Source organism: Eublepharis macularius, chromosome 18 (assembly GCF_028583425.1).
Source record: "Eublepharis macularius isolate TG4126 chromosome 18, MPM_Emac_v1.0, whole genome shotgun sequence".
Classification (NCBI taxonomy): Eukaryota; Metazoa; Chordata; class Lepidosauria; order Squamata; family Eublepharidae; genus Eublepharis; species Eublepharis macularius.
The window spans coordinates 31,692,019-31,710,682 of NC_072807.1; the positions used below are offsets into that span (position 1 = coordinate 31,692,019).

Here is an 18,664-nt window from a genome sequence, read left to right on the forward strand (position 1 = left end):
ACAATAAAAAAAAGATGGAAGACCATCTAGGAAGTCCACAAAAAAAATAATGAAAAGGTCTCGCGTTTTGTGTCACAGCTAGCTTCCTTAAGTGAAGGAAAATTTTATTGAGCTCTTTGGATACCAGAGTGCTTCCTTTTAGCTCAAGGGGCGCTAACTGCGTTAGCTGTGCCATGAGCAGGGAAACGGGATGGTTGTGTTAGGGGGTGGCAGCCCTAGGGTGGGGTCAAGAAGGGAGACTGCTGTTTCCAAGAGATTATATTTGCGAGTTATATAAAACCGTTCTACCTTTAATATCAGGCAGCTCTCTTACTACTTCTGCTTGTCCCAAAAGGGTCATCACCCCCCACCCCCATGCAGCATGAATCTGCTTCTAGGTTATCAAGAACAGACCCGTTTTGGTGTCATCGTTAGATTTCTAGTTACCTCGGAGTTGGACCATGTTCTAGTATTACTCGGTTGGTTCATTTGCTCATGACTGAAGCAGCCTACCCTAGTCATGCAGGAAGAGTTAATTTCCTTGCATCTTGTTACATTTAAACACTTCAGCATTCTAGAAAATATTGTTTTATTTTATTAAGTATAGGCTTCATTTGTGCATGTCTTTGAATACTGGATTTAGGCCATGGTGGGTGCATTGGACAGCTGTAAGAAAAACAAAACATTTTAAACAAGTTACTATATCTGTGATGAGTTCAGAACTAGGCTGTGTGCTCAAGGCTGCACGGTGTAATGAACGTGTGTCCCTGGTCTGTTGTGAGACATACCATTGGTCCCCCTAGATCTTCATGGTCCACTTTGATGAATAGCAGCCGGCCAGCATCACAGGCAGTGAATGGTCTTTTGTAACACCAGCTGCCCGAGATCCTATAACTGAGGCTGGAAGAGATTGATCTATATGCTGTAGGACAGAACCTCGGCCCATCTCCCAAGAAGTAGCCCCCTGTTTTGGTCACCTGAGCAGGGTGGTATAAATATATTGAACAAGTGCACTTGAATGGAATGGTTCAGAATACTTCAATTTATAATTTGGGGGCCAGTTCATGCATTATTTATACAGTCTTGGACACTGTGGGAAAGGTGGGAACATTTTTCTAACACTGCAGTTTTGCAGGCTTTTGTGGCTTGTATGGGCTTTTACCGAACCACTGTTCCTGAAGCACTTTAAGCACGGAAAACGCTATACAAATGCAACATTTGGGAGTCAGCTTCAAATCCAGATTAAGATGAGAATCTCTGCACCAGCTTCTCCTCCTTCCATTATCCGATGTGCTGGAAAGCTAAACTCCAAGCAGGAATTGAGTCAGGGAAGCGAGGGGTTGAGTTACTTTGGTTTTTAAAAAGTTTTTCTTTTGAAAGAGAATTGCTTGTGTAAGTGAAGAGTGTAGATGACATAATTTTTTTTTTAACCTGCAAGATTTGTCAGCATAAAAGTGCACGTGCCTAATGATGATCCAGGTTTTCCCTGAGAGTAGAGCATTAACATGGGTCTCTTAGTAGGAAAAAAAAAATGGCATTACAGAATATTTGCTGGAATAGAACAAATATACGTGGTGTGTTTTATTCAAGTGGTCCTGGGAACACAATTGGAATATATTTATTCTGGACTAGTTTTCCCCCTTTGATTTATATAACTCTTCGTCTAACGCCTGTGAAAGGAGGCATTCATGTAACTGCTTGATTTGTTTGTGTTAAAATCCTCTTGAACAAACGGTTTGGAAAATCCCCTGGTTTTAAATGAGAAGTAATTACACTTCTAGAACCTTCATCTGAATCCCAGCCTTACTCCCCCCACCCCTTTTCTTAACGGCTACTGACTCATTTCCAATCTTTCAGGATTCTTTTGTTCCAGTAATACTTAACTAGGAAGTGATTTACTTTATTTTGTGTCTAGGTTGCTTGATTAGGAATTTCTGGGAAATGCTTGTGAACTTGAACTGTGCAAAGTTAAACGTTGGGGAATTTCATGTCTTTTATGTTCTAAGACATTTAGTGACTATATGCAGGTTCATCAGGTGTCATGGTATGATGGTACCGAGGCCAAGTCAAACCCTTCTCCTTGTGCCAAGTTCTTCCCTTCACACTTGTTTGAATGGCTGAATGCTGGGGTGGGGTGGGGGGTGGGTGTAGAAATGAAAAGGAGTTGTGTTCTCTGATCCAGTACTTTCCTCTAACTCCCAACTCCTAGAGCCTTTTTGTAGACTGCATGGATCAGGATGGAGCACTGGCTGGAATTGCTGCCAAGTCATTTTTCAGGAGAAGATTTGCTAACAAAGATGTATTGATTCTTTCCCTCCCCTTGCTAATAAATGATGGCAATGCCTGGCTTCCAGTAAGCCCAGTTTCAGGGTGATTTTGTAATGGGCCAGATTTGGTATTTCTTTAATGAAAAGGTTTCCATAGAATCATTTTTGGAGAGAAAATTAGGAAGGTCCCGGGTGTAGTCAGCTTGCTTTTGTTTCATAGAGGTCCTCATTTTTAAAGAGTAGTCACCCGTACCTTTTCTCTCTGCCCAAGTCTATTTATATGTTGTATTCAACGGCTTTAGAATCTCTTGCGCTAGTGTCTGTGCATTAGCAGAATTTTCTCTCTGCTCGGGATGTGGTCCATTTAGGGAAGTGAGTTGCAATCCGAGTCCCTAAGACTGGGATTCAGCTGCCCTTTGTAGTTCTCTTTGTTTTCCCAGCAGAACAGAAACTCTTGAAGGCCTGAGAGCAAGGTGGGCAGGCCGGCCATCCGTTCCAGAACAATTGTTCTGAACCTTTGACATTGAGAGAAGCAATTTAATGAAGAGGCAGAGTGCAAAGTGCAACAAAAGCTAGGCTGGGAAACAAACACTTTCAAAATAGTTCTGGAGCTTTTTTACTCACCAGTATGGCTGCTACAGCAGTAACTTCTCTGTGCTGTCTGAAAAACCACAGTCCTCATGGATGCGGTAGCTGCTCTAGTGGATAAGTTAGTGCTGGAGTGGGCGTGAGCTTCCTCTCTTCACACTGAAAAATGAGTAACACTCCAGCGCCTCTGGAGTAGGGCAAGAACCCAGCCACTTGGCTTCCTGCCTGAGCTTAGGGGGTTGGCCTTGTCTTTCCTTGATTAGATCACCGGAGGTGCCTCGGCTTCTGTAGAGTGTCTGTCTGTTTGTCCTTAATGGGCAGCATCTCTTAGTTTGGACCATGACAGCCTGGCATGTAGGGCAGGGCAAAACGAAATCGTTTGAAGATAACTTGAGAAAAACAAAGGGGAGCCAGTTCTTAGAAATCTGCTTTTGTGCAACTTCTGCAAAATTCCATACCGAAAGCAGAGGATGAAAAGTGGCTCTAAAATCCAGCCAAGATGGCTTTTGCAATGTTTAACAGAGAAAATTGTTATGGAGTCCTAAGGCTGATGGTTTTATCATGGCATATGCCACATCAAAATGTGAAAAATGGGATTTTGGGTTGTTTGCGCTCACAATATCACTACTCCTCTAATTGATCATGGCCATGAGTCTGTCTCGGCCTTAGCAGCTGATTCTTCTAGCTAATGGGAGTGGCTACCACAGTTCCAGTTCCTGTTGCATTAGTGTGACAGCTGTGCAAACAGTGGTGGAAGGGGCATAGCATGCCTGTGGAAGAGCAAGGGCTGTTGCTATGGGTGTGGGAAGTTCTGGGCCTTAAACTGAAGAATTGTGAGGTGGTTATCTGCTCGAGTTAATGTGCTTTGCTAAAAATAAAACCCAGTAGCTGTAAAAAAAACATTTCTGAAGGTAGAGGCGGGGGTGGAATCCTGGCATGGTGGAGTAGACCAGGGAAGGGGACACCCAACTTCGAATGTCCGCTCAATGGGTGATGGTAGTTCGGAAGACAAAATAGGGAAGGGATAACGTAAGTTATCCTGAATGACTTGGCTGGCTATCAGATAAGCATGTATTTTCTCTTCAGTTGCATCTCTGTCCAAGGTTTAGCTAGCACTTTCTAGTATATAAAGCTGGAGCGATAGTTCTGAGATGGGAAACAAAAAGGAAGTGTATTCCCATGCGTGCAAGGGAAGATGAGGTGGCTGAAGATATGGTATGGCTGAAGATTTATCACTGGTACAAGCTCTGGTTTTACCCCTCAGGCTACCAAGTTAGTTAAGTACATGCCTGCGTTCCACCAGTCTTATTCTGCTTGGCCACCCAACCAATCTGCTCTTGTACACTTGATTATGTTTTTTTGCATCTCTGTGTTTGCTAATTATGAAGACATGTCAAGGGGGAAAAAATTCTCTCTGTTCCGGATGTTCCCTGAGTTCCCCCTCAAGACATGAAATCTTAGATATATGCGCTTTATATTCCCCAAGTGGTGGTGTTTCTTTGCCTGCAGACATCTTTGTAAGGGCTATGTGGGTCTTACAGCTTTGCAGGGCTAGGCCAGACAGTTAGCTGACTGTGTGATGAGAGGGAATTGAGGCCATTACTATTTATAGGGCTTCAAAGCTCTTCCTTAACTTGCCAGTGCTTTTGACGGTCCCAATCTAATTATTTTGCAGGGAAGATCAAGTGAATCTTCTTTGTCCAGCTTTTTGACTTGGCTTGCCTTCCTGTGTTCATAAACAGGTACTTTGATGGCAACCTGGAAAAGCTGTTTGCAGAATGTCACGTAATTAATCCTAGTAAGAAGTCTCGAACACGTCAGATGAACACAAGATCATCTGCACAGGACATGCCCTGCCAGATATGCTATCTGAATTATCCTAATTCGGTAAGTATTGTGAAATTGAGAACTTGTCACTAAGAATGAATAGCATTTTGCTCTTCTGAAAAATTAGCTTGTCTCTCTAAGTAGACACTATGTGCCCAGGAGTGTATGATGTCTTACTGTTAAAGGGGTCTCTATAGCGCTCCATATCCTTCCCCTTGATAGCTGAGGTTTCAGGGAACTGTTCAGCCATGTCTATTTAGGACTTCAAATATGCTCAACTTTATCCTGCCAACTGTTTCTTCTGGGAAAAAATGGCTAGTTTAGAGTGGCTGAAAAATATTTCTGATAGCCTTCATTCTAAGCAATGATGGATGCCTTTGTTCTTCTGGAATTCTGTATCGCTTTAACTCTAATCTTTGTAAAAAGTCTTAACTATTCTCCCTCTGAGGCGGAGGACATCTTGGGTTGTTTCCTTTTGCCCAATCAGGGAGGCAGGAAGTCAAAAAAAATAGCTCTTCCTCTTCCTCTTGGAGCCTAGGAACGCCCCCTTGTTCCAGTTCTTTCCTGCCTCCAGGGAGAGCAGTTGTGGCTACAGTTTTCTCTGTCAGCCCACAGTCCTGTCTTTTTTGTCTTCTTTGTTCTAGCTCTAGTTTTTTCCTTCCCTCTTCCTCTCTTATTCTTCTCTACTCTACCTTTCTTATCTCTACTCCCCCCCCCCTCCTCAACTCTTTTTTTCTCTGGGCCCAAGTCTATCAAGACGATGGAGTCCAGGGACTCCGAAGATAGCTTTATGGAGGGTGAGGAGGGAAGCTCACCAACGGCCGCATCGGCGGCAGAATCGGCTGCTGTACCCGGTACCGTCTTGCCGCCCAGGCTTGAACGGCATCCCGGCACCTTTCCGGCTGCAAAGCCGCGTACTTCTTCAAAAAAATCGCGACGCAAGCAGAAGGACTCCCAGGCATCAGGGCCAGTCGAGCAGGCCACCAGCAGCCCGTTAGATGCAGCCGCGGTTTTGGCGGGAAACCAAGATGGCGCCCGTGCCGATTCCCGCGCGACTCCCAGTGCCGCGGTCGCCAACCTCCAGCCGGGAGAGTGCCCTGCAGGCCCTTCTACAGTGACGTGGCCTCTGCAGTCGATCGGCACCGGAGCCCATGGGACGGGTAATGTACAGGGCGACCTCGGTTCCCTCCTGAGAGGCGAGTTCATGTCCTTTCTACAGACCATGCGGGAAGAGATTTTTCATTGGTGCCAACCCCCTCCCGAGGCAACAAGCCAGTCTTCCTCCCTGCCTCCTTCCCCCCCCAGTAAAGTGCGGCGTACATCCTGCCAGTGGCCTACCAAGGCAGCCCAAAAAGCACACCCAATCCCGGCCAGAGATGGGGATATTGTTGTAGGGGGGGGGGAGCCTACTCTGATAGCGAGGAGGGTGAAGAAAGGGAGTTCCTTTCAGAAGAAGAGGAGGAGGAAGAAGTCATTATGCCTGACCAGTCAAACAGGCTGTTTAAATCAGAGGACTATCCATACCTTCTGAGTAAGGCTCTGGCTGCCCTAGAGCTTCAGGAGAAACGAGGAGGGGAAGAGGCATCTAGTGGTACCAGTAGGGATTCTTCAAGACCCAGAGGGTGTAAAGAATTTTTCCCAAGGGGTGACACCCAGGAGAAGGTCTTCCCTTTTCCGGAATATTTTGAAAGACAATTAAAAGCAGAATGGGTCTCCCCTGCCTCTAGCAAACAATGCTCAAGCGCCCTTAAAAAACTGTATGCATTACCTTCTTATGCATCTGAGCTTTTACAGGTTCCTCGAATTGATGCCCCGGTGGCGGCGCTTCAGTCACCTGGGCTGTTGTCGGAAGATGGCCAAGGCTCAGTCAGAGACAATCTGGATAGGAAGGCGGAAGCGGCACTCAAGAGAGCGCATGAAGCAGCAGCCATGGCGATTAGAGCATCTTCCACCGCGTCCATCGTGTCCCAGGCGGCAGTAGTCTGGCTGCGCAAGTTAATCCAGCTGCTACCTGAAAATCAAAAGCGTCTGTTAGAAGGGGCTAGTAGAGTCTTAAAAGCAACCACCTTCACGGCAGATGCTACTCTGGATGCTCTCACCTCGTCCAGAGCCATTGCCTCTGCGGCAGTGGCTAGAAGGCTTCTCTGGTTGCGCGCATGGCCAGCTGACATCAGATCCAAATTTATCCTGATGGCGTACCCCTTCCAGGGGGATAAACTGTTTGGAGATGCCCTGGAAAAGGTTCTCATTGAGACCAAAGACAAGAAAAAAGCCTTACCCAAGTCGGTGAGACGGTATGACAAACGACCCTTCAATAACCAGTCCTTTCGTACACACCATTCCTTGGCGAGACCACGTCCAGATTCCAAACGGTCCTCCTGGAGTGCCAACAAACAATCGTTCAAGAGAGCTAACTTCGGTTTCAGGTCTAACAGACAACACCAACAACGAGGGGAAAGGCAGGACTTCGACTCCAAAACTCAGAAGTCCTGACTCACGGCCGCTTCCGGTGGGGGGAAGACTACAGTTCTTTCTCCAATCCTGGGTGGACTCCAAGGCGGATGCCTGGACACTGGAAGTAATCTCAAAGGGTTACTCCATAGAGTTCAAGTCGCACCCACCGGATCGCTTTCTGTCATCCCCCCTACGCCGAAACCCTCAAAGGAGATCCATCACCTTAAACGCGGTACAACATCTCCTGAACATCCAAGCAGTCGAACCTGTACCTCGTCAAGAGCAAGGCTCCGGTGTTTACTCCCTATTCTTCACCGTGCCAAAAAGAAACGGAGACTGGAGGGCCATTTTGGACTTAAAGTTCGTAAACCGTTTCATAAAGCTGAGGCACTTTCGCATGGAGACTCTAAGATCTATCGCGGAGTCACTACGACCCAAAGAATTCCTCACCTCCATAGACCTCACAGAGGCATACTTACACATTCCGGTTCATCAGGCCCATCGCAGATTCCTGAGGTTTCATGTGAATGGTCTCCACCTTCAGTTCAAAGCCCTCCCATTCAGACTTGCCACAGCTCCCAGGTTGTTCTCCAAGATCCTGATCAATCCCATCGTTCGACTGCGGGAGAGGGGGATTCATATACATCCCTACTTAGACGACCTGCTACTCAGAGCAAGCTCCAGGGAAAAGGTGGCGGCCGACACACAGACCACGGTTCTCTACCTGCAAGCGCACGGTTTCTTGATCAACTTATCAAAATGTTCTCTTCAGCCTTCTCAAAGACTGCTTCATCTAGGAATGTTGGTCGACACCAGGAAGGGTCGTTTTTACCTACCACCGGAGAAGATCCAGAAAACCAAGGAGATGACCGCTCTGGTGCTGAGCCGCAGCTCCGTTTCTCTGATGTCGCTCTCCAAGTTGATGGGAACCCTCGTAGCGAACTGCGAGGCCCTGGACTGGGGCCGTCTGCACACACGGGAACTCGTGTCCTTCCTCAGACCGTTCCAATCTCTTATTGCACTAAGATGCGATCGACAACTCACAGTGCCCTTGAAGGTCAAGTCCAGCCTCAGATGGTGGACCTCAGCACCCAACCTGCGGCGGGGGAAGTCGTTCCTCAATCCTCCCAGGCTGCAACTATTCACCGATGCCAGTCTCACCGGCTGGGGGGCAGTTCTGGAAAACCGACCTGCTCAGGGTACGTGGTCTCCGGAAGAGACTGTCCTGCCAATCAATCTCCTGGAAGTCAGAGCCATTCGCCTTGCTCTCGCTTTCTTCAGCCAAGACCTCGTCGGCAAGGATGTTCTGGTACGAACCGACAACGTCTCAGCCAAGGCATATATCAACCATCAGGGGGGCACTCGGTCCCCCAAGCTGCACAGAGAGGCCATGAAGATCTTACACTGGGCGGAAGCCAATCTCCTCTCTCTGCAAGCCGAACACATCAGGGGCGTGACCAACATTCAAGCGGACTGGCTCAGCAGGCAGTCCATCCACCCAGGGGAGTGGACTCTCAAGAAGGAGGTTTTCCATATGATTGCGGAACGTTTCGGGACACCGATCATGGACCTGTTTGCCACTCCTGCGAACTGTCAAGTTCCGAGGTTTCTCTCCAGGTTCCTGTACCCCCAGGCAGAAGGGATAGACGCTCTCTCTACTCGGTGGCCCAAGGGGCTACTGTACGCCTTTCCACCGATCCCGGTTCTTCCCAAACTTCTACGGCGGATAGCGGAACGTCAAGCGGAGGTAATCCTAGTGGCTCCATGGTGGCCTCGGAGACCCTGGTTCTCCACGATACAGGCACTGACGATTTCCCCTCCGATGCAGCTACCAACGGTACCAGATCTTCTGCATCAGGGCCCGGTGTGGCATCCCCATCCAGAATGGATGTGTCTGACCGCGTGGAGATTGAGAGGCAGTACCTTACCAGATTGAGGTACCCTCCGCAGGTGATCCTTACCCTCCTGGCGTCTAGGAAGAAATCAACTATTAGGCTATATAACACCACCTGGAAGGCCTTCGCTCGCTGGGCTAGGAGGAAGAAGGTTAATCCTCTGCGCCCATCCATCGTTATGATCCTGGACTTTCTCCAGCAGGGCCTGGAAGCTGGACTCAAGCCGGCCACTCTCCGCAAGCAGGTAGCGGCTCTGTCTTCGGTCTTTCCTGTCCTGGAAGGTTGTCGACTCTCCCGGCATCCTCACATCCAACGCTTCCTCAGGGGTGCGACCTTGCTAAGCCCCCCAGTTGTTCATCGTTTCCCTACTTGGAGGCTTCACGTTGTCTTATCGGCCTTAACCAGGCCCCCGTTTGAACCTCTCCATTCAATTTCCTTGAGATGGCTAACCATCAAGACTATTTTCCTGGTAGCTGTCACGTCAGCGAGGCGGATCTCGGAACTGGGGGCTCTGTCAATCAAGCCCAACCTGTGCATTTTTCACCGGGATAAAGTGGTTCTCAGGACTGACCCCACCTTTGTTCCCAAATCCTGTTCCAGATTCCATAGGGCTCAGGAGATCAATCTGCCATCTTTCTGCCCTAACCCTTCTCATCCTAAGGAAAGGGACTGGCATACCCTCGACGTTCGTAGAGTCCTCAAGTCGTACCTATCTAGGACTGAATCTATCAGGTGTTCCGACTCGCTCTTCATCAATATTTCTCCTCCCAACCAAGGGAAAAAGATGTCCTCGGCAGCCATTGGGAGGAACATTCGGTCCTGCATCACGGAAGCGTACAAGGCGTGCAACAGAGAAGTGCCTCAGGGAATTACTGCTCATTCGGCAAGAAGCGCGGCAACTAACGCAGCATTCCTCAAGGACGCCTCCGTGGAAGAGGTTTGCAAGGCAGCCACCTGGTCATCAATTTCCACATTTGTCAGACACTACAAAATGAACATTTTCAATTCAGCGGACGCTGCCTTCGGAAGGAGAGTTCTCCAGCACGTGATGTTCGACGGGGAGCCTCTCCCACCCGGAGAAGACTAACTGCTTTGGGAGTACCCAAGATGTCCTCCGCCTCAGAGGGAGAACGGACCTTTGGACACTTACCGTGAAGGGTCCTTCTCCTCTGAGTGCAGGAGGACATCTTGCCCCTCCCAGGCTCCCCCGTCTCCTGTTACTCCTCTCTGATACTTCCTTATAAACGACACCTTTCCGGCTGGAATTTTCTGTCTCTCCTTCCACTCTCAACATGCCGCAGTCGTTTTTTTTTTCTCACTGTTTTTTACTTAACATAGTTCTGCACACCGACTAAGTTTTTTCCTTTTTCGGGTCGGGTGCAAGTTTTTTCTTCTTGAAAGTTCTAGTATTTGATAGTTTTTTCTTCTACTGCTTTGTGGAGTCACCAGAACTGGAACAAGGGGGCGTTCCTAGGCTCCAAGAGGAAGAGGAAGAGCTATTTTTTTTTACTTCCTGCCTCCCTGATTGGGCAAAAGGAAACAACCCAAGATGTCCTCCTGCACTCAGAGGAGAAGGACCCTTCACGGTAAGTGTCCAAAGGTCCGTTCTGATCAGCTTTATAGCAGGGTTATAAAAGTTGGTCATTACTCTTGCAGCTGGTGGCACACATGGGGTTGTTCTGTATCAACAGGTTGGTTCCAGAATGAGCGTTATTTCATATTCCGAAAAAATTCAGTTTTTTCTGTTTCCCTTCAGTAGACTTCCTTTCCTTAAAAAACAAAACAAAAACCCAACCTGTGTGTATGCTTCTCTAATAGTTGATATAACCTTTGCACCACAGTAGCTGTTAAACTTAGTACTCTTTAAAAGTGAACGCATAAGACTTACAAATTGACTCTTACCAGTTATCCTCATCCTCAAACACCCATTAAATGAACCCCCCCCCCCCAATCCTGAAGTTCAGATTAGAAGGTTCCTCCTAGAACAGAAAATCTTAAAAGTTCAGCTGTAGAACATAAAACACAAGCTAGATAGCTTTGTTTTAGGGTTTTATAGAAGACGAACATTTTAAATGCAACTACACTCCTGATAGTTTCATGACCGTTTTACCAAACATTTCTATTTCAAGCGGAATTACTGCTCTTTTTTCCCCTCTTCTGACTACTGGAGTATGGTGTTCTTCACGTTTCCAGCTTTTCATGTCATGTCTACTAAAAGCAGTGGCTTGTTCACTTAATCGAAATATGTCCAGTTTTTCTGTCCAGCATTCAAAGCCATTTCCATACAATCAGTCCCAAAAGTAACACGAGTACAGACCAGTTTCCAAATAGCTCTTTTAAGTAAGTCATCCTTGCATCTCCCCCCAAATTGACATGTGCCCCCCCTCCCATTTTAGAAGTTGAAGGCTGCCACTGAAAAAAGCCCAAGAAAGAGTCGAACCTTTCCTGTGCCCTTCTTGTGTGTGCTTTCAAGGACTTGCACAATGTACATCACAAGGTTGATCTAGGTCTCTTGAACGTGTTGATACTGTGCCTTTCCCATAGCTCAAGGAGGCTTACAAATTCAAGTGGATTTAAGATGATTGACAGTAGGGTGGGGAGGCTACAGGAAATGTGAAGTGTGTGTGGTGAGTACATTCAGTATTGTCAAACCAGAAAATAAGCCAGAATTCTAAAATATCCTGGCTACAGTCCAGCAACAGATTATAACTCATTGATCTCAGTGGGAGATTTAAGCATGTGGCTTGTTTTCTCCCATTGAAGTCCACGAGAGCTATTGTTGTTCATTTTTGGATCATGCCCCTAATACAGTAATCAATCTAATGTGTGTCTCCCCTCAGTGTATGTAAGTCTTTGTTTGATCTTAATGCTGGTAATTCTGTGCTTTGCTTCTGCTGCTGCAGATTGAGCCCATTCATAGTTATGAACTTGGCTTTATCGGTTTTAAAGAAGCTCTGTTTTTGAAGTGGTGAAGAGCCTTACCCATTAAGACAGAAGTTCCCTTAGGACTGGTGCTAGAGGCAGAAAATTCCACATGGAAACTATAACCCACATATTCCGGCATCTGGACTGGTGTTTCATCTTGTCTCTGCCTTCTAGGACCATAACTTGACTAGTCTGCCACTGTAATGGATTATAGATTATATAATGGATTATAGAGTTGTAATGCTGTAGTTGCATTCTGAATAAAAAGCATAATTCTGCTTGCCAATCGGGACCAAAATGGTTTGCTGGCAAGCGAGGTTTCACATTGTTTCCATCATTGAATATGATGCCATTAAAGTTCCCTTTGCAGATTAACTCCCCTGCAAGGCTGTCTGTTTTGATTCAACCCCTCATAAATGGTCCACTGTATGTACGTTGGAAGCAGCATCCTTATACTGCAGACGATATGTTGTGAGCTGAAGAAGTGAGCGCAGTTAGGTGGGCAAATACTGGAAGAAGGCCTCCAAGGAAAGTGCTGCTAACACAAGCAATGTAAACTGCTGTTTTGAAAGGGCATTCGTTCTGCAGTGAAGGAAGCCTAACAGTAAACATAGCAAATCGGGAAGCGGATGAATATAATGTCCGTCTGTTTGTGTCTCTCTCCCCTCCCCCCTCCCCAGTACTTCACTGGCTTAGAGTGTGGACACAAGTTTTGTATGCAGTGCTGGAGTGAATATTTAACTACCAAAATAATGGAGGAAGGCATGGGACAGGTAAACTTCTGTTATTAATTTTGTTGGGGGAGGAATGGATTAAGTTTCTGACTTGGGGTTTTGTGGTGGTGGGCGGGGGGTAATGATCTGGACCAATGCCTTTTTGGTACAGCTGATGGAGGCTAGAGTTAGCTTTTTTTTCAGCTCAGGAGATCTTGGCCGATCAGAGCCGTGTCTGTTCTGCTTGTACCGTTGAAAGTACGCAGGCTCAGAGATTGTTCACTAGAAGACACCAGGGCAAAGAGAATGCCCCGCCTCACCACTTTTTTTCTTTCCCCTCCAGACAATTTCATGCCCTGCTCATGGCTGTGATATCTTGGTGGATGACAATACAGTTATGTAAGTATTGTAGCTGATGAGTGATTGGATGATAACCCTTCCTTTGTTGAGCCATAGAACAGATGGGTGGGAGCTGACTGGTTCAAAGCTATATTGTCTAGAGAGGATGCCTTCAGTCTTGTACCATGGGTACATTGAGAACTGTGAACATCCCCCCATAGCGTTATAAATACTTCTGCTTTACTATCTTCTCCTTCAGTTTCGTTTGCATGTTACGCTTTTCACTCGACACACCTGAACCTTTGCTATCCATATCCGGCCTGTAAACCATACCTTCTCTTTCAGAAGTGCCTCTACTACCTCCTGTAGTGGTTTGAAGAAGTAATTCCTCTTACTAGCTATATCAACATGTGTTCCTGAGGCATGAGCACTTAAAAAAAAATTAATTCGATCTGCTTTACTGTGTGGCTTGCATGCTTATTTGGTCACTTATTTCAGTGAGTGGTCAATTAACTGTCTGAAGAGGTTTCTTTCTTTCTTTTGAAGTCTCTTTGCTCCTGTTACTTGATTTGTAATACCATCCCAAACTTCTGTGCCTGGTTCTGTGTAAAACAAATAAGGTTGGATCTAAGCTCAATAAAACCAGTCCAGTTACCCCTTAATGGCTGACAATGTTTATTCCATCGTTAGCTTTCAGTAGTTGTTGCCCACCTCTGTAGGGTGTATTTGAGGGGAATCGCTTTGCATACATTTATAAGGAGAATTATGGGTGAGGGGGAGGGGGCAGAGAGAGGCTCGGGGATCCTGTAGTAAAATCTTTCAGGTGTGTAAGGAGCTGGAATGGATTAGGTGATTACACATAATGTTGGGAGAGGTTGGAGGCTCCAGCCTCTCTTACTCTCTTTCATCAGTGGATGACCTCTTTGCCTGTTCCAGAGCCAAGCTTGTTTCTCATTATACGAGATCACAACATTGTAGCATCTGCCTCTCTATTGAGGTGTCATTAATGTGAAGAGACTCTAGAAAAGCAATAGATGTAAAAAGTCTTGGGGAGTTGCATTGAGCATGTCAAAAGCTAGCCTCCTGTGGTATACTGTCTTAAGCAATACAAGAATTAGGGAGAAAACAGCGCTTTGTCCATGTCACCCGTTAATTGGTCTGTTTCCCCTTGTATGTGCAATTGGGGTAAAAATGGGCCTCCTTACATTTTTAGACTACATGGATTATAGAGTTGCAGAAAGTGGAAAGCAAAGTTTCAGCAGTCCCCCCACCCCCTTGCTTTTTAGGCAAGGGTGAGTTCATGACCCTTTAAAGCTGCTGTAGAGGAGGAGAGGCAGAGAACATTTGCCATAGCTCTGCATTCCTCTCATTAAAAGCTGTATAGAGGTTGTACAGTTGGCAACATGATGCAGCTTTGCAAGTTCCTCTTAGATCCATTGGTGGTCCTTTGTTAATGTGGGGCGTGTGTGTTAACTTAGAGCCAAGCTGCAAGAGACAAATTAGGCAAGGAGGAGCACGTGAAGGGAGTTGCAATGTTAGCTGGGAAGCTGAGTTTTAAGAGATCGGAAATCTTTGTTAATTTCCCCTCTCTACAGAGCCAGCTGCTCAGAGGGTTTGTTAATTTCCTCTTTGCCTCCCCAAGGCTTTGTCAGTTTCACCTCCCCTTTTAGGAGGTGAAGAGGAAATTAACAAACCCTCTGAGCAGCATCTCCCTGGCTCTGTAGAGAGGGGAAATTGACAGCGCCTTCCGATCTGTTTTAAAACTCAGCTTCCCAGCTAACATTAAGACTCCTTTCATGTGCTCCTCCTCGTGTAATTCATCTCTTGTAGCTTAGCTCTTATAAAAGGATTTTTGTTGGAGTTCTTATCAGTTTCATTTGGACTCAAACAAGAGACTTCTGTTCCTGGGTTCATCTCACATCCTTGCGTTTATATGTGCTAGTCCTTTGCACTGTATGACCCCTTTCCAAGAATAAAATTTTAGATTCATCTGATTTCATTCGCTTCCTCCAAGTAAGACAGCTGCATATTACCTTCATCACATTGAGTGTTCAGAGATTTATCCAGACCCTGCTGTGAATACCACTGTGGCTGATTTTTATTCTTTTTTCCCCCCTTGGCCTCTTGGTGATTCTTACATTTATATCCTGCTCACTTCCAAGGAGCTCAAAGCAGCACACATGAGGTCCCCGGATACTATTTCAGGCCTAGCTTCAGAGACAGAACCACTCGATTTACCTTCATGCCCTTCAGTGGGCCCTTTTCTTGCAGCTGTTGACTGAGGGAGGCACCAGGAAGCTGGCCTGGACTCTTCTCAGCCATCAAATGGACCTCTTGCTTTTTTCTTAACTGTTTAATGCTGTCTGTAATTGCCTCCATGTGGAGGGGGTGTTTCCTGAGTAAGCCTCGTTTGCTGCTTTAGCAGTGCGTGTTTCAGCAGACATTTCATCGTTCCTCTCGCTTTTCTCTCTCTCACTTTTTATGCAGCCGTGCAGCCAACCCTTCCTGAAAAAATATGCATCCAATGCTGCAGCATCTCTTGATCTTCCCAAAAGTTGTGAATGACTTTGTAGCTTATTCATTTTTTTCCTTCTGGTGTGCACTTTGCCATGAAGGACTTTAACCTCAGAACAGGGCATCCCTATCCATTCATTGCCAGCCTTTTTTTAAAAAAAAGTTGAGAACACCTCGTGCTGCTTTGTTTCTTTAGAACCCCTTTGTATGTAACTTGATCTACTGATGCAGTGTTTAGAAGAATGTCCAGTCTACAAAGCAGGGCATTAATATTGTGGATTTTATTCCCAGCACACTGGTTCATTGGGTCCTAGCATGTGGCGTGCTTGTTTGTTCTCACCTTTGCCTTTCTGAACAGAAATGGGAGGGAGGAGGCCATCCTCCAGGATACTGGAGAAGGTCTTGGAGCAGGACTGGGAAAGTCTGGGTCCAAATCCCCACTCAGTCACAAAACTCACTAGGAGTGACCTTGAGTCAATCGCAGTCACGCAGCATTAACACATTGGACAGGTGGGCCAGGGCCAGGTGTGGGTTTTGCCCAGTAGGACTCCTGAAGAGTGATGCGTAATCTTGCTTCCAGACATTTTGTGCTTGGCACCGCCACCTGTGGCAGCCTTTTTGTGGTTGTGATCCCCACGCTGTGTTGGACTTCCAAAGGCACCCTGGTCTACGCACTTGCTCCTCACCATGGGCAGGTGTCCTCTGAGGGCTCCTTGAGTTTTCAATGAGTGTCATGGCAAAGTGGGAATTAGTGGTCCAACACTAACCACTGTGCCATGTTTTATTGCAGAGTTGATACACTGACCAGTTTCTGGGCTTGTCCTTAAGCAGTCAGAAAGCCCCTTGTTAATTAAGTGCCAGCTCGCTAGTTTCAAAATAAAGATTACCCATAATTGGTAATTATCTGCAACATTTCTGGACTCTGAACAAAATTATGGCAGACTTGCAAAATAATAGTGAGTGGTAATGAGTAAAACAGAGTGTATATTTTGGATACTTTCCAGTGATGGAGTGCGTGTAGGGGGGGAATTTAATCTCCTCAAAGTCTTCGTTTTAAGCGTTCTATTAACTTCCATTTCCAGACAAGGAATGCAAAGAAAACGTTTTTGCATGTCTCTTGTAATGCTGACAGCACAGTCTTGTAAAAATCTGCAAGATGGGGGCGGGTGTCCTGGCTGGCTTCTGCAACTCCTGACAAACAATATAGTATTTGTCCCTGTTCTAAGGTCTGGTGCAGAAAATCTTCTAGTGATATGTTTGCTGGGGCCCTAACCACTGCTTGAACCAAGGAGTTTTGGTATTGGTCCACAGACTGTGGAACCAGCTGGCTGCCTTGATGTCCTGCTGGCTTCAGGATACTGGCCTTTTCGAGGAGGCCTTAAAATCTCCTTGGCTTTCTGTTTCCAGTGTGCTCTTGTTGTAACTTTTGGCTGCAGAATAATTTTGGCCTATCTCTTTCCTGTTTGGTATTTTTTTAAAGTGATGCCCCTTGATCTGAAGATCTTTGACTTGTTGTTCAAAATAAAGCAGTCGCCGATTTCTTGACCGTAAAGAAACAACTTTTCTAAAATGAAATTTTCTTTCCCTTCTTCTTTCATAGGCGCCTGATCACAGACTCAAAAGTTAAATTAAAGTACCAGCATTTAATAACTAATAGTTTTGTAGAGGTAAGTGTTTAGCCTTAAAACTAATGTTGAAAAGACGTAACTATAATTCGTTGAAGCTGCGTGAACTGTTTTTATAGGTGGGGCAGTGGTGGAATCAGACTTTGTTCCAAGTGTGTAGGAGACAGGGTTTTTTTTATTAACAAGCATAAAGCCCTTACTCTGTGAAACCTATTTGAGCTTCATTGCTAAGCTTTTGATGCTGAAATGGAAGTACTAATAGGTGAAATCGTTTAAGCACAGTGCTTCCTGAAATCAGAAGAGCTGGAACGTTGTTGGCATAGCAGCCTCCTGAAGCTCAGGCCTGAATCCCATGTCTCAACAGCCACAGGGGATGGCCATTTTTGAATCATTTCCGAATGCCGATTACCATTCTTGCAGCGGGTATTTTGAAATTTTGATTCATGGCTAGGCCTTGGGGAATAACCAATCATTTGTTTTCTGTGCCTCTATAGAATTTTGGTTGCTTGTGAACCGAATCCAACGCTAACACCGAGGTGGTACCTTGATGGATGTCTTAGGGACTTTAAAACTTAAGGGGGTGCACAAAGTAACCTGGCCAGCTGCTTCTTCCACTAATACAGATCATACGAGTTCCATTTGCAAAATGCCAGCGGTGCTTAATCTAGGGAGGATTGCAAAATCATAGCACATGTGGGCTTCAGTGCAGCCTTTATGAATGAGGTTGGCCCGAGGCCAGGGGTTAATGATTGTAATGCTGAGCTGTACGAAAGTTTTGCCAGGAGCCCATTGGTGAAGGGCTTGCATAACCTCCACGGCAGGCCACATGTGGATATTGCAGTGTTGGGCCCCTCCCTAAGTATACCTGGGATGCAATTGCAGCTGCACAGTTTCCAAAAGCTCCTTGCTACAAAACTTACCTGTTTTGTTTAGTTTGAGCTTAAAATTCAGAATTAGTCTTCAGATTGCTAGTTTTGCAGAAATAGCACCTTCCCGTGCTTGCAACTGATGTCTTTTTCAAGTCCTTGGAGCGATAAGAATGTGGCAGCTGGAAGCATCCCTTGAGTTCTCATCCCTGCCACGGCCTCCTGGTGCTAGTTTATATTCTTTGCAGTCTGTTATAGGATGGCAATAGGGAAAGTCGAGGAGCGACTCCGGATTTTCTGTCGAGGGGTTAGCTTGGATCACTGAGAGGGACTCATTTCTGATTCTAGGAAATAGTTTGGTGGGTGTTATGAGAACAGGCGTGGGGACACTTCTCTGTAGCAATGAATTTCAAGTAAAGGGGGAGATGGAAGGAGAAAGGGCTGACCGGTGACTGGGCCTGTCTTTGTTTTGGATTCCAGTGCAATCGACTGTTAAAATGGTGTCCTGCCCCAGACTGCCACCACGTTGTAAAAGTGCAGTATCCTGATGCTAAGCCTGTTCGCTGTAAATGTGGCCGTCAGTTTTGGTAAGCAAGCAACACCCCTCCCCATACCTCTTGAAACCACAGTTTGCCTCAAATGGAGGCTGGGTAGCCATTTCCATGCAACGGA

The 18,664-nt window shown here is 46.2% G+C and overlaps 1 protein-coding gene across 1 annotated transcript in view; it reads left to right on the plus strand.

Moving 5' to 3' along the window:
- ARIH1 (ariadne RBR E3 ubiquitin protein ligase 1) overlaps positions 1 to 18,664 on the plus strand; it is a 42,467-nt gene that overhangs the window by 13,205 nt on the left and 10,598 nt on the right. Inside the window, exons 3-7 of the mRNA XM_055002166.1 lie at positions 4,577 to 4,721; positions 12,616 to 12,708; positions 12,992 to 13,047; positions 17,102 to 17,168; positions 18,473 to 18,579. Coding sequence (XP_054858141.1) covers positions 4,577 to 4,721; positions 12,616 to 12,708; positions 12,992 to 13,047; positions 17,102 to 17,168; positions 18,473 to 18,579 — 468 coding nt within the window. The remainder of the gene's footprint in view (positions 1 to 4,576; positions 4,722 to 12,615; positions 12,709 to 12,991; positions 13,048 to 17,101; positions 17,169 to 18,472; positions 18,580 to 18,664) is intronic.